Source organism: Denticeps clupeoides, chromosome 12 (genome assembly GCF_900700375.1).
Source record: "Denticeps clupeoides chromosome 12, fDenClu1.1, whole genome shotgun sequence".
Lineage (NCBI taxonomy): Eukaryota > Metazoa > Chordata > Actinopteri > Clupeiformes > Denticipitidae > Denticeps > Denticeps clupeoides.
The window spans coordinates 12941635-12968737 of NC_041718.1; the positions used below are offsets into that span (position 1 = coordinate 12941635).

Below are 27103 nucleotides of genomic sequence, written 5' to 3' on the forward strand. Positions count from 1 at the left end.
GCTACATGCACGCCACATATGCTGAAGTACAATAATGTACTCCAAGCGCATAAAAGGTCCTTCTGTCCCAGCAACAGCTTGACAATGACAAACATTGCCCCCTTGTTTGTGTACCAGCACTATGCTGCTAAAACACAGCTGTGGCCCTTTTATTTCACTTTGCAGGTTTGGTGACTTCACCATGAAAAAGAAGCGAAGACAGATTTTGATTGATTTCCCCATGGTTTAATCGTACAAGTAAGCAGTTTCTCATGAAACCTCCAGCAGCAAAAGCACACCAGAGTGTTTACACAATGACAGGTGCGAAGCGTCCGTCATCCTAAAGCACGCAATCGTCGACTTTAATAAGAATCATTGTCTTTAATGAGCACATCATCGCGGCTGTAATGAGCAGAATAAATCACCATAACTATCTCATGTACCCCGCCACCAATTAAAACCAATCATTTTTACCAACTGTGACTGACTGAAAACATTCAGCCAGGGCTCCACTCCCGTTTTGAACACGTACACACAGCACTGGGGCTTTTGGTTTTAGGTGCTTTTTGTGTGAGGATGTAGAAAACACTGATCCAGCTATAGGGATTAGCCGGGGCCTTCCATCTCCTGGTGTTTTAAAAGCGGTCCACTCCAAAAAAAAAAAAAAAAAAAAAAGTCAGATGTGATCTTTGCCCAACACTTTAAAAGTCTGAGATTGCTCACTCGTCTGGGTTTTTTTTTTTTTTTTACAGAGCGTGCCAGCGTTTGCTTCCAGCGTACAGTGCACTTTAATAAGCGTTTCAGGCCCCTGCTTTCAAAAACACAGATCAGCGCTCTGCCATCCTCACTTCTCATCAAACGCTTCAGATGAGTTCTGCTGACTTCAAAATCCCAGCTGAATCAAGCAATAAAGCCTACGTAATGTTCCTTGGGTTCAAATGATGGCACGAGAAAGACCCCCAACCCGGTGCAGCTAATGAGACCCTGTGGACACCAGTGAGAGATGAGGCCAGGAATCCCAAGATGAAGGAATGTTTGGGAAGAAAAGTAAAAGGTGATTAAATAACGAAGAGCTGTAACATACCACAGACACACAACCAGACCACGCAAGATGTGCAGTGTCTGCGAACACACACACACAAACACACAACGGCACAACCCCACTCTGCTAGCAGCAGATACATAGATTGTGAAATACAAAGTAGAGGAGATGCCACATACACACACCATTACTCAAACATCATCACAAAAAAAAAAAAAACGCCACCTTTCTTCTGGACTCCAGTCTTTTGAGGACACGGACTGACTCGAAGAAGAATATAAAGGAGGGGCGCATGAGGGTCTGAAACAGGGTCCAAGACAGGATTACATGGACACTAACATATCAGAGGTTCAGGAGAAACCTCTGATGACAACTGTGCAAAACCTCCCCCACCCTCTATATCCACAAACACACTGGACAACACAAGGCCCAGAGGACCACTGGCATCAGGATGATCTGGACACAACCAAAGAACAGAACACTGAATACACCCTGTTGTATGAATTTATTTCTATGGATTTTCGTTTTTGTTGGAACCCCTGTTAAATCTCCTCAGCTGTCTGCAGGTTCTATAGACGGACGGTGTTGATTCTCAAGGGCTGCACGTTCTTGCCATTGGCGTGGCTTTGTCCTGGGCTGAAGTAAGGGAAGAGCTTGGTGGAGAACTTCTCCCGGTAGGTGTAGAGCCAGGACATGTCGTCTGCGTTGTAGAAGACCAGCAGGCCCTTGAGGCAGTCCAGGTAGACGCCCACTTTCTCCAGCTTGCTCTTGACATTCAGGCGGGTCCAGGGCTCGGTGCAGGCACTGTACTGGTTGCCGTCGTGCATGACAATGCAGTAGAACCCGCGGCTGGGCTGGATCTGGATGCTGCCCTTGCGGTTGACTGCCTCGCTGGCGATGCCGATCATCCACTGGGTCTTCTCCGAAACCATCACCTCCCAGTAGTGGACGCCCGAGCTGAAGCCCTCGGCGCCCAGCACAGACACCTCCACGTCGAAGCGGCGCGGCGAGTCCTGCAGCGGCTGCGGGTGGAGGTTGCCGTACGCTACGATGGTGCAGTCGTCCGACAGGATGAGCCGCTGGTGAGCAGTCATTGGGTCCAGGGTCAAGGCGGCAGGCACTGCAGAGGATCAAAAGGAGCAGAATTAGAGCTCAGCAGGTTCCAACACATCCAGACTGCTTCCCCTCAGGCACAGCAGTCAGTGAATTATTGGCGCCGCCAGAGGAAAAATTCTTAAAACCACAGAAGAATGTGTTCGACGGGGTCAACACTCGCATTTGTACGTCCTGCTTGTTTAAACCTACTGTACTGTTCACTTCTTATTGTACCACAACGTCTCAAGTGTTGTGACTCTCAGAAGACACAAGCCACAAACGACAAATTTTGGAAATTGAAAAGCGCCCTTATTTCCACTCGACTTGAACCTCATAACAGGTGTGAAAATCCCATTAATCGCATATTAAAACCTGTATCCAGAGAAATAGCCTGCGGGTCAACTTATTTTATGCTACAAAGCAGCCCATTAGCTGAACACACACGCTTAATGCACGGCGGCCGTGCTCGCAGGTCCGCTGCGCCCCGACTTCATTAAAGGTAGCGGCATCCTCTTCAAAACGCAGCGTCCTTGTGGGACTGCGGGAAATAGCAAGCGCAAGCAGCACAGCGTGAATAAAAAGTGCGAGGGCGCACAGGCGGCCCCCGGGGGCTGCAGGGCCTTGGCTCCGAAGCTGCTGACGGAGGGAGCGAGAGCCTCAGCAGGGCACAATAAAAGCGCTGAGACTCATCCATCAGCACTCACTCACTCCCTGTCCACCGTGGCGATGCCCACAGTCACTGTCTACACCCCCACCCCCCCCCCCCCCCCCCCCACCCCCCGGGGCCCCTCGACAAAAACACAAACTGCACTCTCACTACCGACACTACAAGCTGGAAGGCTCCGCAAGGATGGAGGACAGGCCTTCTGCAATGCAACTGTGTCCTCATGTGAGGGGACACTAATGCGCCAGAGATGGGTGGTGCAGTGACACGACAACTGAAGTGACTATCTGAGGAAACCAGAGTTCATTCCAGAACAAGTGACGTCAGCGCGTCAAAAGTGGTGCATGTTAGAACACTCAGATTTAAAAGCAAAACAAAAATCTTCTGACACACCCTCTGTGTGTGTGTTGGACTGAGAGGTCTGGAATATGATTTGCAGAGGTGATCTGTGAGGGAGGAAAGGCGTGCAATTCATACTGCAATACCCCACCTCAATTATCCATGCTAAACAATAGAACCCTGTCTTCTATCAGGCGAGGCTATATACAGTCTCAGGTAAAAAAGAAAAAAGAAGTCAGTGTTCAGTGTCAGAGATTCTTTTTCAGCACATGCTGGTGTGCCGATCAATATGTAGGTGCATACACATACGGTCAGGACCATAAATATTGAGACATCAACACGATTGTAATCACACCACCACAACGGATTTGAAATGAAATTACCAGTTTGTATTTGTGCCTTTTTAAGCGAACAAAAAGCAAATGGGACAATTGGCTGCCAAATAGAATTGTGTCCCAATATTCATGGACCCGGCTGTATACACAGGGTAGGTAATACACCAATAAAACAACATATATTTACCAATTAGAGCATCATTTATTGCTGCATAATTCAGCTTTATTCGTAAAAATGTGAGTATATTTTGTCATTACACGAGTCACATATACCATATCAATGATGTCATGTTCTAGAGTCTTCTACCAACAATGAAAGTATGTGAGGAATGTATGGGTGCGGTTAGGAGGAAGAGGCCCAGGATTTGGCCCCACTTGTCAAGCTGGATGGGGAAGGACTGTCAGAATATTCAGCTGAGCAAGAACTGATCTGAACAGACAGTTCATTTGACAAGAAAAAGAAAGACAAAAAAAAAAAAAAAAAAAAAGTCAAGTCAACAACTTCCTGACAGAAAAGGATTCTAGGCCTTGCAATGGTAAATATGGGCTTTGCATCAAGGGCCCTATTCATCTGTACACATTCTCAAGAGCTGCACACCATGCAGGCTCAGTGTGTTTAAGGACACAATAGAGAGCGCTGAGTCAGCACAGTCTTCCAAAGCGGATGGTATCAGTTTTCAGCGAGAACTAAAGTCAGAGGTTAAGTCTAAAAATACACATATGAGCACATCGAAAAAACCATGTGATGTTACTGTCACAAGCCTCCAACCTCAATAAATAGCTACACGCTACATGATAATGAGAATAGGTTTACCAAATATTTTATGGGCCCAAATGCAACATTTTTTTGCTTATTCATTTGCAGCATAGACAAAGATAAATAAATAAATAATGTTCACACGTATACACACACACACACACACACACACACACACATATATATATAGAATAAACACACATTACACACATTGGTGCCAAACATGACAATTTGCTTTAATTAGGGACTCATCTTATATCTGCACTACAGTGGTGGTATTTCAACAGTAAAAGGGTGTCAGGGCTGTTTTTGTTGTGAGTGTCTTTGAATTACCTGGTGATATATCCTGGAACAGTGACTTCCAGATAGTGTACTGTAGAGGGCCCATATATTTGGATGTGGGGAAATCTTCATAGGAAAGATTGGTTTCGTGGATTTTTCCTTTGATTCTGTGAAGACACAAAGTGTGGGGTTATAACACCTATACATTAGTATTATCACTGAACAACAAGCCAAAAAAATGTTTTTAATACTACAGATGCCAGGGGGCTGTGGTTGGCCTAGCAGGTAAGGAAATGGACCAATAATCAGAAGGTGCCACTGAGGCACCATTGGGCAAACACTGCTCCCTGAGCACCTTTCATGGCTGCCTACTGCTCACCAAGGTGATGGGTTCAATTTAGTCTTGCCACTGTGTACTATGCTGCAGTGTTTTCACAATGACAATCACTTCTCACAAAAAAAAAAAAAAAAAAAACCCCACTAATTTCCCACCATGCCACGCCCATCCATACTTTTCAGAAGTGAGGGCCACGCCTTCCAGGAAGTCGTGCCGGCCAGTCTCACTGAGCCGTTCCTGGAGGATCTGGATGCCCTCCTTGACGTCTCGCAGCTGCTGGCTGTAGCGCTGGATCTTGTGCTCGATGTCGGTGAGGGTACGTGCCGTGTCCGTCTCCAGCTCTTCCAGCATGCTCTTCTGCCTCTCGCGCAGGAATCGGTGCAGGCGCTCAAACGCCTCGCCTATGGTGGCACGTAGGCTCTTCGCAGAGGACTGCCGAAGCCAAAAAAAGAAATAAATAAGTGGCTGAAATGAACCTAAGCGCATCAATAGTCACAGGAGACCCGCCTAAACAGGGACTTTTGCTGAGTCCTTTCTTCTCTTTTTTTTGCCTTTCAACAAAAGAAACTTGCTGAAACTGAACAGATTTGAAATTAGCACGCACACACACACTTACAACCACTATTACACACTTTTATCCAACATCCACAAATAACCGAGAGTTTCGGCCTGGAGGTCATGGCAGGAACATCCACAGAGTTGCTGGTCACAGAAGTGAGAAGAAAAGCCTTCTAGGAAACCAAAGGGCCAGAGGGCTGAAGAATGGTGGGGCGAGAAACAGACTACAGAGGAAATGAATCACTTCTATTAAAAGGCCTTTACCTACTGCAGAAGAAAGTCGAGGGAGGGATGCTCACTAACATCTTCTGTACAAATCCATCACAGTCTAAGATCTATTTTCCCTGATCAACAACAGGATTAATCTAAATATCTGTTTATACTCAAGATAAATGCTGTGTGCATTTGCATCTGTGCTCTAAAGGCAAAAGATCTCCATAAAGAGCTTCCATTAGGATCACTTATCTCTGCTACAGGAGGGTGCTTTGCATTATTTCCAGAGGGCTGGGCAGGCCCAGCTAGTGACTGCTGACAGGCGAGCCAGGCTCCGGTGAGCTGTGGTGACGCTCTTCTCTAGGGCTTAAGCTGTCCCGCCGGACTTATTCTGTCGGAGCACAAGGCTATTTAAAGCCTCCCAGAGCTACACCGTCCTCAGGGCTCCAGTGGCATCAGGTAATCAGACCATCTTCCCACCGGCGCTAGGAAATCAGACACAAAGTCTGGGCTTCTGATGGGAAAAGTTGTGTAAACACAATGGCTGTACAGATAAACCCAAGCAGCAGGACCAACATTTAACCTTTATACTTTTATACCGAGGTGAATAATTCCTGTGTTGTGACTACATTACACAAGAACCGGTCAGTGTCTGTGCTTGCCCGTCACTGCAGGTGCAAGGACTGGTACAGAGGGTATAAAATAGGCCAAAATCCTCGGGTCGTTCAAAAGCAATTGAGCATAAACACTGAGAATAACTCCTTCTGTTCAAAGCAGCATGGTAATGTTTACTGGAGACATTTTCAACCAATATTGCAGATAGTCTGTGCAGTGAAGAATCTATAATAATAATTATATAATAATAATAATATTATAAGTGATAGCATCAAATCAGTGTCTTCTTGATTGATACAGCAAAAAAAAGTAGAAAATGTGGACAAATTGTTGTTCCAGGCAGACCTGCAGCATGTTAAACAGACCTGCAAAGATTTTTATACCCCCTGCAGTCAATCAGAATTTTCAGTTTCATCTTTACAAAATAGCAGTCTGACTCAGTTACAGTAATAATAAAAACATTATATTACACGAGAAAACCGATAAATACAGAAAGACCCAATGCAATGTGGACAATAAGACGCCCTGTGTAGCTGGCCAGTGAGATGGCTGACACGGCATGAACTATGAGCCATTCCCCTTAATGACAAATATAAACGCCCACAGACTGTCAGGAACCCTCCCCAGCAGCTCAGAGCCGCCACATTGACTCTGTCCCCTCCCTGCACTGATGTAAACATGGTGTCAAGATTAAAGAGCTGCTCAATAAAGCAATTTTCTCGTTGGAATTTCACCATCCATCTCCTTCAGAGAGGGGAGGTGGGAAGAGCGGAATAGATAGAGTGGAGAGAGACATGCCTTGAATTAATATTGCGCACCAGCGGGCCGTTGTGATGCTGCTGGCTGCACGGTGGGCAGCGTTTCGATCGCTGCTCTTCTCTCTGCATGTCGTATTAACAGGGTCCAATTAGAATGCCTAAACAGACGTGGCCTTGTTGCTAATTGGATTATGTGGAGAATGCTGGGTGAATGTTAGTGGGCCGATGGTGGGTGGGGATTTTTTTTTGTTCGACCAGTTAATGAGCAGGGGGGAGGGATGGTACCTTGGTCTCGGTGAGTTGCCTCTGTAAGAGCTGCAGAGCCTCTGTGTGGCCCTTCTCGCTCTCCTGAAGAGTGGCCAGCTGCTCCTTCATCTCTCTCTGAAAGAGAGCACGAGAACACACACAAATACGTTAGTATTCACATTACAATGGGAACAACTGGTTTGTATAAATTAATTTCTAACAATATGTATTACTCAAAACAAATGAACTTTCAGTAATTAGCCTGCACAAACACAAATAAAACAAACCCTTAGTAATGCAGCAAACGGCATGATTCAAAAGTCACAAACACCACTGCAATAGTGAAAAAAACCCTCCCCTCCTTTACTGCCGAGGACTAATGACCAAAATGACTGGAATTCGGACTATTAAGTTGCGCACTCAGAGGGACGTCAACTGCCTGACTGCAGGAAACCTAATGGGTGCATCAAACCAAAAGCATTCTGGCAGAGCAATGCAGCTCAGAGCCGTAAGGCAACAACAGGACGAAGCTGCCGGCTTACAAGTACATTTGAAATTCAATTGTGCCCAAAACTTGGGCTTTTTCCCTACTGCGGCTCCTGCAGCCACCATCGATCTCCTGCTAAAAGCCTGCAATGACTATTTAATTGGGGTTGGCTTTGCCTCTATTAGACATTGCTGTCTTCTCAATGGCCATATACAGAGGCTGTGGAAAAAGTTTCCTAAAGCTGGAAAAAAAAAAAAGCATTTAATACGTAAATTAATAATAAATAAAAAAACACATGCATGAACAGGTCCCAGGAGATGCCTCTGCCATGGAAACTGGGCCTTTGTAACACTGGCCCTGGCAGAAATGGAACAAGTGGGCCGCCACCGTGGCCAACAGTGTTATTAGGACTGTTGCAACCATATTAGAGGAAGAATCAAACCCTCTTCTTCCTCCTCCTCCTGCAAAAGCACACGGGAAAATGTTACCTGAAGGATTGCTGAATCCTTAAAACTGAGGATCAGAGACGTCTGAAGGAGCTGTGTGTGTGTCGAACTTTTTAATAACACAATTCTAACACAGTGTCTAGTTATATTCCTATGGGCACTTTGGAGAAGCATAATCGCTATCTTTGTGCTGTGTTTGCACATCAGGAACAAGGAATTATTTGGACTAATTTTGCCTTCATTTCAGAATAGTGTCTTGTCCCTAGGAACCTACCATTGGCAAAGTGTATGTGATTGGCTGAATGCTTGCCAAAAATCCAGAAAAAAACAAATACTTCTAAAAAAAATACTTTTCTTATTTCAATCCAATGTTCCACTACTCCCAATGTTTCTTACAAAAACAGCTTTGAGCTCTTTTTTTTTTTTTTTAAAAAGTCTAGTGTTTGAAGTCAGCTGAAGGTGACACTGTCCCACATTTCACTCAAAGCCTTTTCCTTTTAACTCTGCTTTTTTTCCACACCACTATCACTCTTTCCTTTGTGTTATCAATGTGGAAGTAAAAAAAATGAAGGAAGCGAATCTCAGTGGTTGAAGACAAACAGAGAATTTCACAAAGAGTGAAATCTAGAACCTCCTGACTAAACAACTCCTTCAGACACCTTAAAAGCTGAACTACCTCAATTGGAATTTTGCACCAAGACTCATTAAGCTCATTTACATACTAAGCTATTTGCACATCCCCTCCATCTACATCTGCACATCATATTGTAATTTCCTTGTCACTGTATTACACTTAATATATATTTATCTTTAGTCCTCACCAACTTTATATTATTTATATTAAATGTATGCTAACTAAGCATTTGTACGTGGACAGCAAGAAAGGATTTCACTGTACAGAGAAAGGTAATTTCTTCTGTACACATGACAATAAGCGCTTTGAATAGTTTGAATACATTCGGCCGTACCATGTTCACTTTACCGTGGAGTGGACAAGCAGTGTTGGGTTTCTGCAGGTTTAAGGAAGCCAAATTTAAGATTTTAAGGCCTTTCCTTACTTATTTAAAATATAAAAAAAATATTTTATATATTATAAATATATAGTATACATATATATATATATATACACACACACACACACACACACACACACACACACACACACACCCCATATAAAATATTGGGTGTTGCACTTAGTAAATCCGGACGTGCACAGCATACAGTGACCACGGCACCTTGATGGTTCGGGATTTGAACCCACAACCCTTCAGTTACAAGTCAGCTTCCTTTCCCGCTAGGGCACTACAATGCCCAAGAGGAGTCAGAACCACAGCTTGCAAACAAACAATGCAGCAAACAATTACATTTACAGCATTGCTGTTGTTGGTGGCAAAGTATCGATACAGTATCGCATCAAGGAATCCCCATCCCTGATCATTTATACACAGCTAATCATTCATCTATGTATCCAGATCACAGAGACGTGAACAAGGTCACAGTCAGACCAATATAGGCCTAAAACTAATTTCACCCGGTCCTTATTCCTCTCTGCCATGCTGCATGGGACATATAGAAACTGAGGTGGAGGAGAAAAAGAAAATAAAATGTACAAATAAGATCACAAATCAGATCACTGCCAAACATGCACTTCCTCAACTCCTTCGTCAAGCAACTTGACTTTATTAAAGCCCAGCAGCTTTGTCGGGAGCTTAAGAGAGTTGTAAGCTCCACACTGCCTGCGCTGATGAGGACGGGGGGGATAAATAGGGCATCCACACTGCTGGCATGCCTACACAGCTCCAAAGAGCACTTTGGCATTATTGATGTTTGCTGAGCAGGAGCCAGCGTGAAAAGCGGGAGTCTCTCGCCACAATGAATGCTGCTGTTATCCAGAACATTCTTCTGGCTCCCACCTTCTACAGCCTGAGCGAATTATAAGGGCACTGGGAGAACAGGAAATAACCACGTAAACCACAGGCACATAAATACTAAGCTCCCAAGGATGTAGCCCTGTCATGTCATCAGGACGGACGCAGACAGAAGCATATGAAGGCCTCCGCTGACCCAGTCTTTATGGCCACAATCATCAAAAGCATGCAGAGCGGTGTCCTGCCACACTGACGCAAGGACAGAGGAGGGCTACACCGGGGGTTACGGATCACCGGGGGTTACAGAAGGCGGTGACTCATCCACCTATCACACCGCATTTCCCTGCATCACAACACAGGAACAACTCCCAAGTTCAAAAGCCGCTCCAAAGAGGATGGTGTTGAAGAGGAATCATAAATAAGCCAGAGAGTACAGATGTGAAAGTGGAAAAAAAGGTTGGTTGCTAGGGCACCACAGCAAAATAGTGCAGTTTAAATAGTCCAGAATGAGGAAGTAGGGTGTGTGACAGCAGTCATTCATAACCAAGAGCGCCTCCCATTTTAAACGTAGTTTTAAAGAATATATAAAATAAAATAATAATAATTTTCTGGGCACTGGAAATAAACACAAACAAAAAGGGCAGAGTGTGTAGTTAGTCCTTGCTCTCCAAGATAAAGATAACCTTTCTTGGCTTTGTGTTTTATTTCTGTACTGTACTTTACTCTTATAGCATGCTGTCTTCTTTCTGCGCAACCCCAGCAACAGTCTCTCTTCAAGGTAATGTGACCTTTATGCATGGGTTTTACTTGTCACTGCGCTTCTCCCCCAGTGGTTTAATTCACCAGGCATTTGTGTTACCAGAAAAAAACTCTTTTAAGAATTATTTCCACTCAGAACAACAAATTAGATAAAGTACAAGAGCAAAAGAAACTGGGAACTCAAAAAGGTTTCAGCCACATACTAATGAATAAAATTTATTTAAATCCAAAAAAATATCTGTGGTAGTAGCCTAGTGGGTAACACACCCGCCTAAGAACCAGAAGACCCAGGTTCAAACCCATCTTACTGCCATTGGGTCCCTGAGCAAGACACTTAACCCTAAATTGCTCCAGGGGGGGACTGTCCCTGTAACTACTGATTGTAAGTCACTCTGGATAAGGGCGTCTTATAAATGCTGTAAATGTAAATGTGTTGTATCATGAACAAATCACTGTCATAAATGATTTTGGATATAGCAGGGTATAATTTTTCGCCCAGCCCTACAGAAGAACGTCACCAAGCAGGTTACACCAACAAGGTGCCAGTCAAGCAATGTCTGTTCAGGCAAACTCCCCTCCAAAAGGGACAAAATCTCCTTTTCTGCCGAGCATGGAAGTCCATACCCCACCAACAGATGGCTTGGTGATAAGGACAATCATACTGAGATGACGCTGGAAACCAGTATGAGTTAGTGTGACCCAGGAACCACCGGCCAACCTCAGGAAAAAGAACCATTGAAAAAAATATACTGACATGTCAGATAGGAGCACAGCTGAATGTCAAATTTCTCACAGTTTTTAGTAGAATTTTATATAAATAAATGACAAAGTCATTAAATACAATATGTCATAAATGTGCAATGTCTGCTTTCTCCTTAGTTTCTACGTCAGCATGCAGTTCTTAATAAACACAGAAATAAATAGTCCAGTCTGTGCATGAGTTTAAGGTCTATGATACACACAAGAAATTGCCATTTGGGTCCAGCAAAAAAAATTCCACTGTTCAGCGAATTGCAGCAGTCATCTCACAAATACTCGAGCAATGTGACACGTCCAGTCTTGGGTTACAGAAATTTCTCTAGATCTGGGTGTTGCACGATACAAACACAATGGATCGTTGGAAAGTCCCTTGTTCAGTATAGTGTATCCACCTGCGGTTTTTACACAGGACTGGATAGACTCGCACGTAGGTGGGAGGGTAAGGAGAGCGCTGTGAAAATTAGCTTTTGCTATTAGCATCCTGGCAGCAATGTGCAGCACTGGCAGTAGACTGTAACTGTGGAATAGCAGCATGTAAGATCTCCAACGGTGCTACATCAAAACCAGTTTGTGCCCAGAATGGCCTCCGATCTTCCACTTTGAGCACAGACCAAAAAAAAAAAAAAAAAGGCAGTCAAAATTAGTTAAATCACTATAATTAATTTACAGATATTCTAGGCATTTTAAATGTATTAAAAAATAACCAAGAAATTGCCCAACTTAAAACAAAGTATTTGCACAAACATCCTTATTGTTTTCAAAATGACCACGTCACCTCCCTGTCACTCCCCATCTGAGCCGCTTTACAATTCTGTCTTAGTAAACATACATTACAGTACTTTTGTCTTCAAGAGATTCAAGAGTTTTACTATCAATACAGCAGTATACAGTGTACAGTGTCATGAAATGCTGTTTCACACAGAGCCACCATAGTGCATATGTATAAAAAGATTACACATAAATATGAATTTTAGAAAAATTACTCTAAACCTAAACTAAACCTAAATACCTAAAAAATATTTTTAAAATTGTATGAATTAATTGTCTTTTATTCCTTGTAAAATGTGTGATTAATTAGTTTGACACACCATGAAAAAATGCTGCATCAGGTCTAACATTTTAGTTAATTTTTTTTTTTCCACCATGGCAAAAAAAAAAATCTTTTTCTCTTGGCATCAGTGAGGGACGGATGGAGGGGAATGGATGGAGTGAAAAGCCAAGTCCCTGCAGTCCGAGCACGTCGCTGCTGCCACGGCCCGCTGACAAGAGTCATGCGCAGTGGCAGATGATGCAGCACCATCTGGGTGGGGGCCGAGGTTCATCTGCCAGCCACTGACTCCAAAAAAAAAAAATCCTGTACCCAGATGGCAGACAGCGAGGAAGTCTGAGCAAAGAGCTCAAAATTCTCGGCGTGTCTGCCGGAGGGGCTGATCATGTCCTGATACGGACGCAGGTGACAATGAGATGCGGCTGACAGCGCATCACGTGAAGCCTGTGTCACTGCGGCACTATTTAATAAGCAGAGCTAATGGCACGTTGAGGTAGATGCCAAATTCCATTCAGCTCCAGAGGACACGGTACACAGCCACAGCAGGAAGGGAAGACCAGTTAATTAAGCAAAAGAATAGAAACCACTGCTGTCAATCAGCGTCATGGCAACAGGGCTGGCTGTGTGGGAGCGGTAATGAAGGGCGGGTGATCGGATGGACAGAAGGCTCAACCTTTCCCTCCCGCTGTACGAGGGAGTGCCTTAAAGCCACAGCTGTGCAGAAGGCACTTCAGAGGGTCAGGGGTGGCCATCAAAGAGACCAATAATTGATGGACGGAAGGGTGTGTGGATGCTGGGAAAAAATGGAGTAGATTAGATTGGCCGCTGGACGGGGCAAAAGCTCACACCCAGCGGTCAGGATTATCTGTCCCCTAACAAGATTACCTCCAGACAATAGAGTCTGCCATGCACCTCCACTCCCACACGGCGCTGACACAGAACGGAACTTAGAGAAAACAGAACAGCACAGAATAAACAAGGAGAGACATTCTCAGGAACGCTGATGTGAATATGAATATTGTCCTCCCAACAGCCTTCACTTAGCGAAACGTGCGGCACGGAGAGAGGCTTCAATCACACAGACTCTCCATCTCTGAACGGTTTCCTTTTGGAATCGTATCACCCTGCTGGATCTCTAAATGGATTAGGAAAGACAATATAGAGTTAGAGACCTGCAATGTGCTTCTTGCTCAACAAAAAATGACATGCAGGTTGTGCCACCAAAGACAGACCAACAAAAACCAATGATTATAATGATTCTATCACCAAGGCCAAAGGCAAAAGGCAGATCCTGTCCAGTCCTGCTATAAACCTGAAAGGCTCTTGAGTGCAGACACGAGTTGGACAGAGGAGGATTATTGGGACCAGGGGCTGCAATCTGGCTTCTCTGGTGGATAAAATGTAGGGCAAGTCATGTAAATGATGAATGCTGGGGGGCTGCTCAGCTTCCTCCAGCCTGTTCCAATTGACTACCACACACACACACACACACACACACACACAGACACCTACCTATACACATGGAAACACACACTGGGGGGAATTTTTCCCAGTATGAGCAAAAGCCAGCAGTGCTTAAACATGTGCAGGTTTAAAGCAAAGGAAGGTGAAAGGGGGTTACACTTGCGTGCCTCAGGAGTCAGTGCCAAGACCTGCTCTCATTAATTAACATGGGCAGCAGACATGAAAAGAGGTCATGTTGCTCTGGCAACCGACAAGAGAACCTGGGGTGACTGGCACCGGCTCTAAGCAAGGTCCCTCGCACTCCGGACAGCAGTGCTGCCAGCAGAACCTGTTGGGAGGCACAGCACAGATCGTCCCCCTGCCCAAACGAACAGTCCCTCTGCCTGGCAGCCAGGCCGAGAAATCGATGAGTGCGCGCACGAGTTGGGACTTGAGTGTGAACAGAGGTGGCGTGCCCTTGCTGCTTCGCTTGTAACTCTCTGCTGAGGCAGTGAACCGGCGTCCTCAGCAAGCTGCTGACAGGGAGAAAGACTGAGACTGCAGAGAGACTAAATGAGTACAGGGGAGGGGGGTCACCTACCAGAGGGTGAGGGTTCGAGTGTTACAGGGGAAAAAAGGAGGAGGGTAAAAGGAGAAAGGAGGAAATTGAGAGAAATCACACAAACACATCTGCAGAATCCTCATGACTGTTCAGTCCAAAGACACATGCCTCACACTCATAGCTGAAGTATGAGGGCAGAATCTAGATCATTCACACACACACACACACACACACATATTATGTTTCTGCATGAAATGTATGTGTGTGTGAATATGTGTATATATATATAAATTTATATACTGCATTATTTGTTGGAAAATAAACCAGCAAAAAAATTCATAAACTCTTCTGCAGCGCTGATTCACACACACCCACACCCAGATGGAAGATGACATGTCAGCACTGTTGGATTACTACTTTAAGAGCGGAATCCTATCTATTACAGAACTGAAGCCTGAACAGAACTCTTTGAAAGATTTAAGTTTTAAAATTTTTTTGAGCTTTGAGAAGCTGCAACATCTATGGTCATAAAACCTACTTAGATATTAAAGAAAATCCAAATATGTTAACCTATCATGTGTACGGTGTGTTTTGAGGTGAGCCACCATCTAAGGCATTCAGAGCTACAGGGGTAGACTACAGCCAATCAGCTTTAAAAAATTTTTTTTTTAAAAGTTAGGTTGCTCTCGAAGTCAGCAGACATTCTTCGGTGAATACAACCACCATGTTATCATATCATGATATCATGAAGGTTTTTTTTAAATCCAAGTGTATCATTGTGCAAAGTACACAGTCAGGAGTCTGACCCACCAGATATACAAATAAATAAATACATTAATAAGAACCCGTGTAGGGTTTGTATGATTATGGCAAAACACTAATTTAACCATGTCATGAGCCCAATGGCTCCAAAAAAAAAAGGCTCCTTAGGATTAAACAACACCGCAGATAGAAGGATGTTGCTCATTTAAAACCACGCCGCAATACATGCAATGTGTTGTGCTGGACGTGTGCAGACGAGGTGGGAACAGCGGTCCACAGTTATCAGGCTGCTCAGACCCTCAGAGGGGCACACTCGGAGGTGCGAATGAGTGTAAGCTGTTCCAGCAGTCAACACCACGGGCACCGGGGGATTTAAGCAGCAGATCAACAGAGAGAAAGAGAGAGACACAAACACACAGATATACACACAGGCAGAGTTCAATTCATGTTCAATGAATGCAATGTTGCAATGCAATGTTAAGTAACAGATTTGTTTGTTTGCTCTTTTCCGGAAGCCTCTGGAGAAGCTGTACAGCGGCCGGCCTCAGGGCGGCGAGGCATTTTATTGGTTGCCAGCCTTGCTGCTTCATCTGGCCTACTAAAAAAGGCGCATGGCCGTGAGTGCACTTAGAGACACACACATTAAAACACAAACCTCCAGACAATTTGTCAGCTTTGGAAATGCCTTTGCATGAATCCAAACTCAGCATCAAACAACAGAAAAGGAAAAGGTGAAAAAATTATATTCAATAAACAGAACGGTACTTTTAGTGACCGAATAAATGTAACTACCTATTGTTAGGGAAGATTTGGGGGCCATCTGGTGCATGATTAAGAACATAAAAAGAGCTACGGATGTTATAGACCAGAGATCGTTTTAAATAGGAGTTGTAAAGCAAAAGCATGTGGACTGTTAAGTGTGCACTGTAAAAATCAAAATAATCAAAATACATCACAATCAGTAAAGATTTGACTGATGCGTCCAGAATTGATCCAGGCAGGTTTATTTGACTTCTAATGGGTCAAGTTTAACCTTCTGCATGTGGGAAGAAGTTGTTAGTCTATGCCGAACCTATGACAATAGAGGCAGTCATCTTCAACCACAGGGTTTATGGAAATGTAAATCAAGCTTGACAGTTAGTACTCAGCATGGGATTCCAACCTGAGAGAAACCACCCCTGTGGCAGGGGCAGCAGAGCATCCATACTCCCCAGCAGGCGCATGTAACCCCATCACCGCCTCATGAAGTTTAACTCACATTTCCAGAGCCTTTTGTACCACCTGAGACTGTGCAAGAGCCTCCCCGGAGTGGAAAGACAGGAGATTGATGTCGGCGGTGATTTTCCACTCACATGAAAGGGGTCACGTTTACGGTGGAGGTGTGCCGGATTACTCTGGAGCCTCAGGAGAGCCTTCACACCTAAATAATTCATTGAGGACAAATCGTACCTATCTGCACTAGGACATAAGCAGTCCTGCCGGAGGACGAATGGCTAAAGGAAAGGACTGGTTTGCATTGACAGTGGGGGCGGCTGGGAATGTAACCTGGGCCAGCCAACAGCTTTCAAGTGATTTCCCCACAGCCCTACTACTGACAGAGCTCCTCAGACTAAAAGAATAAGGAAGAAGAAATGAGCTCTGCCATCGTGGACCACGTCAGGCTGCAGTGATTCGCTCACTGTTTTGATGGCTCTAAGCAGCAAAGGCTTGAATTCAGATTCTCTAATAAAGACCCCGATCAACAACTTGTCTAATTGAATCACGCAGAGCTAATCATGGATAGCCCCGGGTCTCGGCGCAGGGGAATTAGAGGAGATTACATGCCAGGCTAGCCTTGGCCTCAGAACAATGGTCAGTAATCTGTGCTAATTCCCCCACCTAATCACGGCAGCGTATCTCCACGCGGGAGAGGCTGAGCGTCAGGTGGACGTGGGGTCAGGAGACAGATCGCCACTGCAGACACACGGAAACGGCCAAAGCCAGGAGAAAAGACAATAAGACGGGGCTTAAGAGTGCTCAACCTACGGTGCGATCTGTTTGTAACCTACTAGCTGCTTGCGGCAGACAATCCGACTACAGATGGTGGGCTGGGGGTGAATCATTCAAGCAGCAGCTCTTTGGAAGCAGGATTAACAGGTCTCAATTATGTTTTATTATGTACTGAAAGACGTGTCTTGACTCATCCAAACACAACATCCATGTCAAAGAGTTTGATATTCATCGCCTTGGTTCTACTACTGAGGAGGTCAACACAAACAAATATTAACTTTCACTGGACAACAAAAAACATACAACATGCATGCTGTACTCTTCTAATATTGTTCAAGTGTCATATGAATACAAATAAAGAATAGTTATATTATTACATGATGCCAATCCATGAGTGGGGCCATGTTATGAATAACAATAAATGGAACAATAAATGTAATGTTTAAGTTGCTACTACATGCTATTATATAGCTTCATACACGTTACAGATATGTCAGTGTTCAGAACTGAAGTATCATGGTCATTCCTGTAAATGATCTTATTAAATCAAGTATTGCAGGATGAGCAGTACCATAACATATTTGCATATTTAGTTGAATGTTCCCTCGTCAGGATTTTGATAAAAATGTTGCCTTTCATTAACATAAATGGTGAAGAGTTCACCAAGTTCATGAATTACAGTTATGCTGCATATCAAGTTCAATAAAAGGTTCTGGTATGAAACAGGCAGCTAACACATGCATCGTTGATGTGGTAATAAACGGCGGTTAAGAAACTCTTTGAAATTATGGACTGTGCCAGCCTTCACACACACAAGAGAGACAGGTGAGCTAATATTGCATTCATCCCTGGAGGTGCATGCTTGGACAGGCAGGAAAATGAAGAATGGGCCAGCAGACATCGCTTCCGTAGTACCGTAGCTATAATGAACTTTTCTCCCAAGTAGACTGGCTCCACGCCAGAATCAACCATGCTCACGCTGTTCCCATTCAAAGCGGTAATGAACCTGCCCTTGCAAACATCAAGATGGTGCCTCCTCTAATTTGAATCCAGCAACGCGCATGTAGAGATGTGGTTAGTGGGGCAAGCTATGCTGTAGGCCGTCACACAGCATGGGGTTGTATGCAGAGCATTTTGAGACCATCTCACCCAACAGACACCAAGTTAAAGCAACCAGGACAATGTCAGGGTCCTGCTCAAGATGCTGAGGAATACACTGTGACCCACGCATAGAGGGCAGGTTGAGTGAAAGGAAGGAATGGAGGGGAATGAGAACGAATGAGAGAGGAGAGGCCTCAGGGAGACAGGCCAATGGCAAGAGAGCAACTGGGCAGCAGAGCTGTCCTTGAAACTGCCTGAGTCATGAATGCAGCCCTGAAGGGTGCGCTCTATTTAAGGGGACAGAAAATGAGAGAGAGGGAGAGGTCAAGATCCAAGCAGACATGAACCTTGTCCTACAGCATTTAATAGCGGTGGGAATAAAGAAGAAGTGACCACTACACTACACAAGCAATAATATAATATGCTGCACATAGATATCACAGCATGGTTATCTCTTTGTCCCTGAGTATTTTGCATTTCTGTTATCTGTAAAACAATTATGATATTGGAGTGGCTGAAGTGTAAAATAAATACATTTTAAATGCAATGATTGGAAAGAAAATGTACAAGGACAAGGAGTGGTAGTACAGGTCCAGACCCCTTTCAGTGCTTCCCTTGTTTTTCCACACACTGGGTTAAGTATCTAATTTGATACACCAACAATACAATCTCATCAATAATGTACAACAATAAAAGGACACAGCTATTTAAATTTCCATCCCTTGTGGGAAGGACAGTCCAGATAGCAATTGTAAGTTGCTCTGGATAACAGCGTCTGCTCAATACAATAAATGTAAAAAGTAATGTATATGTAATATTGAAAAAAAGTGATGATATTCTATCTGCATGTTTGGTCTGGTAATGGATGACTAAGAAAGATCGTGTTTATGATGTCTGGTTTTGGTGCTGTGGGCAAGGTAGACAAAAAGAAAATACAGATCTGAATCTCACAATTCTGGCAAAAATTGTTGGTTGAGAACCGGTGTTAAGGAACCAGTTTGTCAGTTAACTGAAGGAAGTCAGTTAAATACTTGTAGGATTGGGTATAAATATGCGCATGAAAAGACGGACCTAGGATTCAACACTTATCCGTTGAAAACCATGAGGAGTAAAGGAGGACTTCTAATTGTTGAAAGAAAAGAGAAATACTCTAAAATGCTCCGCACAGAGGACGGGCCTTTTTTTTAGGCTGGTGCAAACTAATGAGAAATGGAGCGGAAAATGGTCCCCAGCCAATTCAGAACTAGGCACTGACGCTTCCCGACCCAAAATGCTCCCGTCCTACAGTTCTCTGACAGTTGCAACCGTAATTATGGGGCCGTCCAAGACGCTTCCTCTTCTGCACAAAGTGGCAGGCCTCAGGTAAGTAGTAAAACCCTGCTTTGGCTGTGACATGCAGGGCAAATGGAAAAATAACTAGAACCTTGAAGCCAACTGCCCTAAAATGTATGGCTGCCTTCCTGTTGGTCGGGTGCAGCAAGTGGGAGGAGCTATTACCAGACAAACAAAAGCTGCATACATTAGAAAATGCTAGAATGTCCTCAGCAATAACAGGCCCTTTGGAAAGTTAAATATGTGGTTCTGTTTTCAGTCTAGTTCATTATACTACATGATGGAATTCAGGAAAGCTCAGGCTCCCATTGCTTGATGAGATATGGTTCAGTAACCTGGGTATAGTTTCTTAAAATTAGACGATCAGTGAAAGTAGGGTTGACATCTGTCGAAATAATCATACGGGGCACAAAGAGAAACGTCAAGAGGAGCTTGTTCTTGTTCACCTGCTTTACTGGGTGACTCAGAATCAAAAACCTTTCAACAGCAAATCGCCAGTGGCAAGAGCAAACACTATTTAAACATTTAAATAGTACGCAGACCATAATGGCCAGGTTATACATGAGAAACATGGACCTGCATGTGTATGTCTATTTACAGTCTGGTTTAAAATAAATAATTAAATTTTAAAAGACACCTAGAGTGAACTAATCTTTGGGGTGGTAGTAGCCTAGTGGGTAGCACACTCGCCTGTGAACCAGAAGACCCAGGTTCAAATCCCACTTACTACCATTGTGTCCCTGAGCAAGACACTTAACCCTAAGTTGCTCCAGGGGGACTGTCCCTGTAACTACTTATTGTAAGTCGCTCTGGATAAGGGCGTCTGATAAATGCTGTAAATGCAAATGTAAATTTTTAAAAACTTTAAATACTGTGATATTGCCGATACTAAGACAGCGTTTTAGGGCCACTGATGACAAATAAAAAAAAATGAATTTCAAGTATCAAGTCATACAATTACGAGAATAAAGTCATAATATTAGAATAGAAAATGTTATGCTCTGTCATCATCATGGAAGACACTGAGGAGTTAGTCATGTTATTCTTTGGTACTGGATTTATCATCTATAACTGTGAGGTTCACAGAAATAAAAAAAGTGACATGGACCTGTCAGAAATTACGCGACTGGAGCAAACTATATTTCACCTTCCATGCATGCTGCCTAAAATGCGTTCCCTTCCTGTTGAAAACCCTTAAAAAAATAAAAGGCTGAGCACACAACCCAGAACGACAGTCCAATAAAATAACTTGCAGATGGATAGTGCTCATAACACCTATGCGCAATTCAAAGAGGTTACGTATTCTCTTAAGAGACAATCAGATCAATCCTAAAAGTCATTGATCCAGAAGCATCCAGCAGAAATCTGGCGCACAATTTTGTCATCACCATTACAACAATCGATTATCCAATACAATATGACTTAGGGACTTGTATGATAATTCTTGTAATTTAATGACATTATTCTCAATAAAGATTTTATCCATTATTTATTTTTTCATTAATGGCTCTAAAATGGCATTGTGCAATAAATATATTAGTTTAGTAATTAAAGAAGTGACATGGCAACTTGCTAAACACATCTGTGTGTGTGTGTGTGTGTGTGTGTGTGTTATTACCTGTGTGTGTCTGTGTGTGTTTGTAAAGAATGTGGTTGTCACCTGCAGGGAACTAAAGCAGTGCACAGAGCCACAGACATAAGCTGCAAGATTCAGAGTCTCCGAGAGGTCACAGGAGTTAACATGCAAAGTTAAGGAGATTACACTTTCAGCTCACTCAGAGTGCGCAGTGCAACAGGCAAAATCCAGCTTCCCACACTGCCGGGTGCCTGTACGAGAATTTATTGCTGGAGCACGCTACTGACGACATAGATCAACACATTCTGCATCACTTTTGCATCCCGCTTGAAACCGTGCTGTTTAATTGATAACTCGATATGCACTTGCACTGAGTTGAATCATTCTCAGATGCCACACAACGGCAACATTAAAGTATTTAAATCATTTGATCTTACTAGAAGAGCAGGGATATAACCTGGCTCTGCCCTGCAAAGATAAGCACAAGCGTTATTTTTTCCCCTTTTCAAGCTGCCAAACCATTTTCCCAGTGAAAACTTCCATTTGTCTGCACACGGCCTCCTGGGGGGCAAAGATGTGTCTGGTCTCCAAAAGTGTCATTATGGAAAGAGTAGAGGATAGGAGGGGGAACGTTAGATGAAGGGATGAAAGAAGAAAGTTTAGAGAGGGAAAGTGCTGATACACTTGGATGAGCCCTGGCCCCCAGAGATCAGTAAATATAGAAATGGAGCAGCAAAGCTGTCAAAGGATAGGGCTGTCTGTTTGTCTGTTTGTTGATCAGCAGATCTGTCAATCACCACAGGAGATATGAAGCTATAGTTCTGTTGCAGTCATTCAAGATTAGCAGGTAAAGGTGTGTTACTTATGTTCAAGATTCCAGTGTTCTGATCTGGTTATTCATTAGGTGAGACACTTGTCCAAATTCTTACTAAAATCACTCTGTAATGAGTGGTACTCTGTAAAATGCTGTGGTAATGGTGTAAAACGATTAACAATAATATAGTAATGCTCAATGCATTATTATTAAAACAATATAAATAATTGAATATCAAATATCAAGCAAAAACATTTTGGAAACAGTCGTCTATTTCATGGGTGGGTCAACATCTAACCAACAGTTCTACGGTAGAAATGTTGGAATATGTGGAAAGGTCAGCTCTTTAATAAAAAAAATTGAAACACAACGATTTTAAGTGATCAGGAAACCTTCACTTGTTCTGGCTTCAAATATTGAAAGGTTTAACCTACTGATGCAAACTCCCAAATTAGCTCCAAGCAACAGCAAGACACATGATTGTATTCTTTGACCAAAGGGGCTTTTCTTAGGCTAAACAGTTTCATTAACATCTAAGAGCGGCCCAGGAATCCCCTGGGAAATTGCTCCTTGTGCTTAAAAGCACTTGGCACCAGACTGTGCCCAGCTTCTTGGGAAATGCTTGTTTCTGATGAGAGCCCAGAATAAATCCCTGAAAATCTCACAAAGTGCTATACAGCACACTTGGCCACAGAAAGCCTGCCATCACAATGCAGTTTCTTTTTTTCTTTTTTTTATTATATATAAAATCTCACCCAGGGGAACCTCTCGAGGGGACACCAGCACAAACTGTCTGACAACTGCAGCATGCTAAACTAATTAATTTTCTACAGAGGATTACAACCATACACCATGTTTCCCTCTTGAGACTTGTTCGCATGATTGTAACACCACCACAGAGGAAATGTGATCAGGCAGTTGCACCACTGGAGCCACAGCGATCTAATGGCATTTTTGGCAGCTAAAACAACCAATCAGACTGAGACCCACTGCAAAATAAATAAACTACTCTCATTATGTACCATTATCTTGCATTAGTGACTCTCATTAGGCCATAATCTCTTCACACACACAAAAAAAAAATGCATCTATGTATTTCTGCCAGCTGTGCAGACAGTCTTCGATGGCATTTCTTAAGAGAGGGCTTTTAAACCTTTACAATAAGAGTGAGGTACATGGCCCCATATTAAAGGACTGCAACCCACTGGCTTAGATAGATGCTTCTTATCAGGACCCGCTCACGTTGAACACTCGTAGTGTCAAACAAGTGCCAGAGTTAAGATAAAGCAACTCTGTTCTAATAGTGGTGAAAGCTGTGGTGTTAGCCTCATGACTGAACAGCATTGAATGATCAAAGCAAACAAGAGAGAGAGGAATAAAAATTATTATTATTACATAATGGAAAAAAAGGACTTGTAAATCATTCATAGATGAGGTCTTAATTTTTTCTAGGCAATAAGGAGAAAATACATTACAGAAGTATTCAAATATAGTTGTACTTAGTGTGACTAGTTACTTTTAAATATCAGAATTTGGTCATGAATAGCAATGAATTAGGTTGAAATTTTGATTAGTAAAACAAGTACAAATGTCATTCTGAATGGGTTGTTTTGGTTTCATAAAATACTCTGGGTTTTTTCCTAGTAATAAGAAAGGAGGTCAGACTATCCTAGAATAAGCTTCTAAATCCCAGAATCTTAATATTAATGTAAACCCACTTACATAATGTAATGGCATCACAGCTTAAAATGTTTAATACATATCTTTAATGGTCAACATCCACAGAGGAATATTCTTATATAAGAATAGGTTTCTGATCTTTTAAGACTTCATAATTATGTGGTCTGGCCATGTAATTAGTAAATCATTAAATTGTTCAAAACTAGTATTGAATACACACATCTTAAAAGGAAACATTTGCGAACTACATACTTCTACTATACATAGTACATGCTATATTGTTTAACAATTTAAGGCAGAACATGATCCTATAAATATCCTTCGCAGAATTTGTCCAGTTGTACATCTCTACAGCAACATGATACTGATTTAATTTCCAATAGATTTTGTCCAGATGTCACAGAGGAAGTAAAATAAGTACTACTGACCTGTATTTCCTCATAAGCCTCATCAATTGTGGTCACTTGGTGCTGTTCGTGTAAGGCGGGCTCGTCACAGAAGAAGCAGACCAGGCTCTTGTCACTAATACAGAAGAGCTTGACCTTTTCATGGTCCTTGCACGGGTATGAGCTCCTCTGTGCATTAAGGATGGCGTCTAGGGGGAAAGCAGCGTACCTCTCCACGATGTTGGACAGCTTGAGGCTTGGCGAGAGCAGTGGATCAGTAAAGGTCCTCCTGCACTCTGGACAATCCCTTGTGCTGTGGTGCTCCTGCCTGCTCCAGTGCTCAGTGATGCACTTTCGGCAAAAATAATGCTCACAGCCAAAGCTGACTGGGTCTTGGTAGATACTCAGGCAGATAGAACACAAAAGCTCATCTTTCAAACAGCAAGCCATTTGCATTCATGTATGAACAGCAGCATTCAATGGTTCCGGGAAATAAACGTAACGTGCTTGCGGCGGTTCACCGCGGGCGGCAGACACTTTCTGGCAGGTTGCAGCAGACACCTTTAAATCCCCAAATCATACCAACGGGCTCATACTCGGCTGTCTTTGGTGTTTCCTGTTAGAAACATACATAAAAAAACACATGCTTATTGTAAGACGGAAAATAAGTAGCCAAGAACAAGAAGGCAACCGATATAACTGTGACGAAATGATTAACATTATAACAAAAAGGGAGGGAAATATATATTTTTTAAAAGGCAATTTGCAAGATGTTACCATGATAATAACATGATAATACTAATACTGAGAACATTTTATTAACTAAAATAAAGAAAACATTTTCAAAGTTAGTTATTATATATTTAATTGAGTCATTTCCATAGGTAAATCTTCATCGTTCTTATAGTTATAGATGCAACAATTAGTAAAGCAGAAACCTTAAGACGCAGTAAAAAAAAAAAAGCTAAACGGACGTTTAAAAGTTTCCGGGTCGGAACAGCTTAGTCGATACACTAATTTCACCACATTAACGCATGTTTAAAAAATTGCTCCTTTCTTTAAGGAGAGACGCCGGCTCGGTTAGCCCGCTGCTAAATTGGACCGACACGGTGGCTGTCAGCCGCGGGGACCGCAGCGCACTCCCGCAACGTTAGACCTGCTGTCAGCAACAAAGTAAATGAAAACTTCTGCGTTAAGCACGCGTTCAACCGCAACGACGCGCACACGCGTTTAATATGTAATCGCGCTTCGCAATTGTAAGGCTATCGAGTGGGTTTTAAGGATATTTACTTTGTCCCTTCGCTAACGTAGCTTGCGTGTAGGAAGCCGGTGTTGCCAGATTGGGTCGGCAAATTTTCAATCCCAACCCTCCCAAATGAATAGCACTGAATGGGCTGTAAAACGGCACGTTTGTTCATTGTCAATACGGTAGTTTCAGCGTATAGATTTCATTTAATGGTTTAACTGAACAGAATCCGCATATTGTGCTCACGAAAGCATGCACTCACAAAGCGATACAGGGGAAATGTAAGTGAACAATTTTCTGAAGAACCAGAATCTGTGCAATTACGCAAAACGGTTCGAAAATTGTGACGTAAAAGAAATTGTGCATTGAGTGCTGTTACACTTACAATCATACGTATTCTTATACGTATGACTGGACAGCACTTCATTTGAACCACGAATCACACTTTTTATGCGGTCATACCTCTTGATTATTTCACCGCAATCGTGCGTCGAAGAGCAACAATAATTTCACGTAAAAAAACGCTACCCTGGCAACCCTCTGACAACCTATCGTTAGCTGGCTAGATGTTGCTAAGTAATTAGCTGGCTAGCTAGTTGCCTTCCTGACTGAGTGGCTATGTAAATACATATCCCTTGTGCTGTGAGTGAGATTAATAATTCCCTTATGTAAAAAAAAATTGACCATACATATAAACGTAAACTGACGCAAATGTCAAAAAGTGCAATTTGTTTATTATTATTATATGTGTATAGGTCAAACATTACCAGCAGTCGTCAAAAGGACCATTTCGAATAACTTCGGCATTTCACTAAGCCAAGAGCTGCCGCAACCCACTGCTGCTCCTCTCCTCCGGCGTCCAATTCTACCCAGGAAGGACTGGAGCACAGGAATGGAGTGAACCAACTTCCACCTGGCAGGGAAATAGGGGTCTTATGCTAACATTGAACGTTAAACGACAAGACGCTGACGTTTATCAGCAGAACAGAAGGCCGATCATATTATTTTCAAACCTCACTACTTACACGAAATATATACTTTTGTACAGTTTAGTCGAATAAAGCAATGAAACGTATTCCACGCGGAAGATTTTAGCCCCCCTAGTAAAAATGGAACTTTCTCTTCTTTGGACAGTCAAAGGGTTAATTTGTTTGGCAGATGAACCACGGATCTAGTGTTTTGGGTGGACTATGTTAGCTTTTAGGTTGATGACAAACCTATTAATTAATTCATATTAAACAATAAATAATTTTTTATATTTTATAAATAATAATGCTACGTTTAAGTATTAAATACATTCAATAAAAACGTTATAAATACATTATAATACAATTAATAATCGCGATTCCATGTTTGACAAACACCGATTGCATTTAATTAGTGATTTAACTTTAATTTCATATTAAATGTGTTTGGTCTTCAACATTAGCGCAAACAGTGAATGATTGAGTGAATTTGCATTGTTTATTTATTTATTTTTTTTTATTGATAGGTCTGAATCAACCGGCAGGCTTAGAAATGTGTGATGTGGTGAAATGTTGTTGACTGAAAAGGAAGGCTAAATAAAACACATTCCTCTGTTACTTCCCATGAAATGGTAGGATGTTCTCGTAGTAGAAAACGGC

General features: G+C 42.8%; 1 protein-coding gene across 2 annotated transcripts; it reads right to left on the reverse strand.

Annotated features, from left to right (window-relative positions):
* Positions 1–215: 215 nt before the first annotated feature.
* On the reverse strand, positions 216–26359 carry trim62.1 (tripartite motif containing 62, tandem duplicate 1). Of its 2 annotated transcripts, XM_028999485.1 has the most exons (6): positions 26246–26359; positions 24275–24848; positions 7260–7355; positions 5006–5262; positions 4545–4660; positions 216–2141 (listed from the first exon to the last, which is right to left on the reverse strand). In XM_028999485.1, the coding sequence occupies exons 2-6, from the start codon at positions 24686–24688 to the stop codon at positions 1591–1593; spliced, it is 1434 nt and encodes a 477-aa protein (XP_028855318.1). In that variant the 5' UTR covers positions 24689–24848; positions 26246–26359; the 3' UTR covers positions 216–1590. The 2 variants fall into 2 exon arrangements, with proteins under 2 accessions (XP_028855318.1, XP_028855320.1); XM_028999487.1 differs by lacking the exons at positions 24275–24848; positions 26246–26359 and adding an exon at positions 13473–13715.
* Between the last annotated feature and the right edge of the window lie 744 nt (positions 26360–27103).

Bases quoted from the DNA above. Each gene is read 5' to 3' on its own strand.
- trim62.1 (XM_028999485.1), bottom strand. From the start codon at position 24,688: ATGCAAATGGCTTGCTGTTTGAAAGATGAGCTTTTGTGTTCTATCTGC. The intron at 5,263-7,259 runs GTACCATCCCTC...TGGCTTCGGCAG, and splicing joins GGCAACTCACCGAGACCAAG to TCCTCTGCGAAGAGCCTACG. The intron at 2,142-4,544 runs GTAATTCAAAGA...GATCCTCTGCAG, and splicing joins GTTCCAGGATATATCACCAG to TGCCTGCCGCCTTGACCCTG.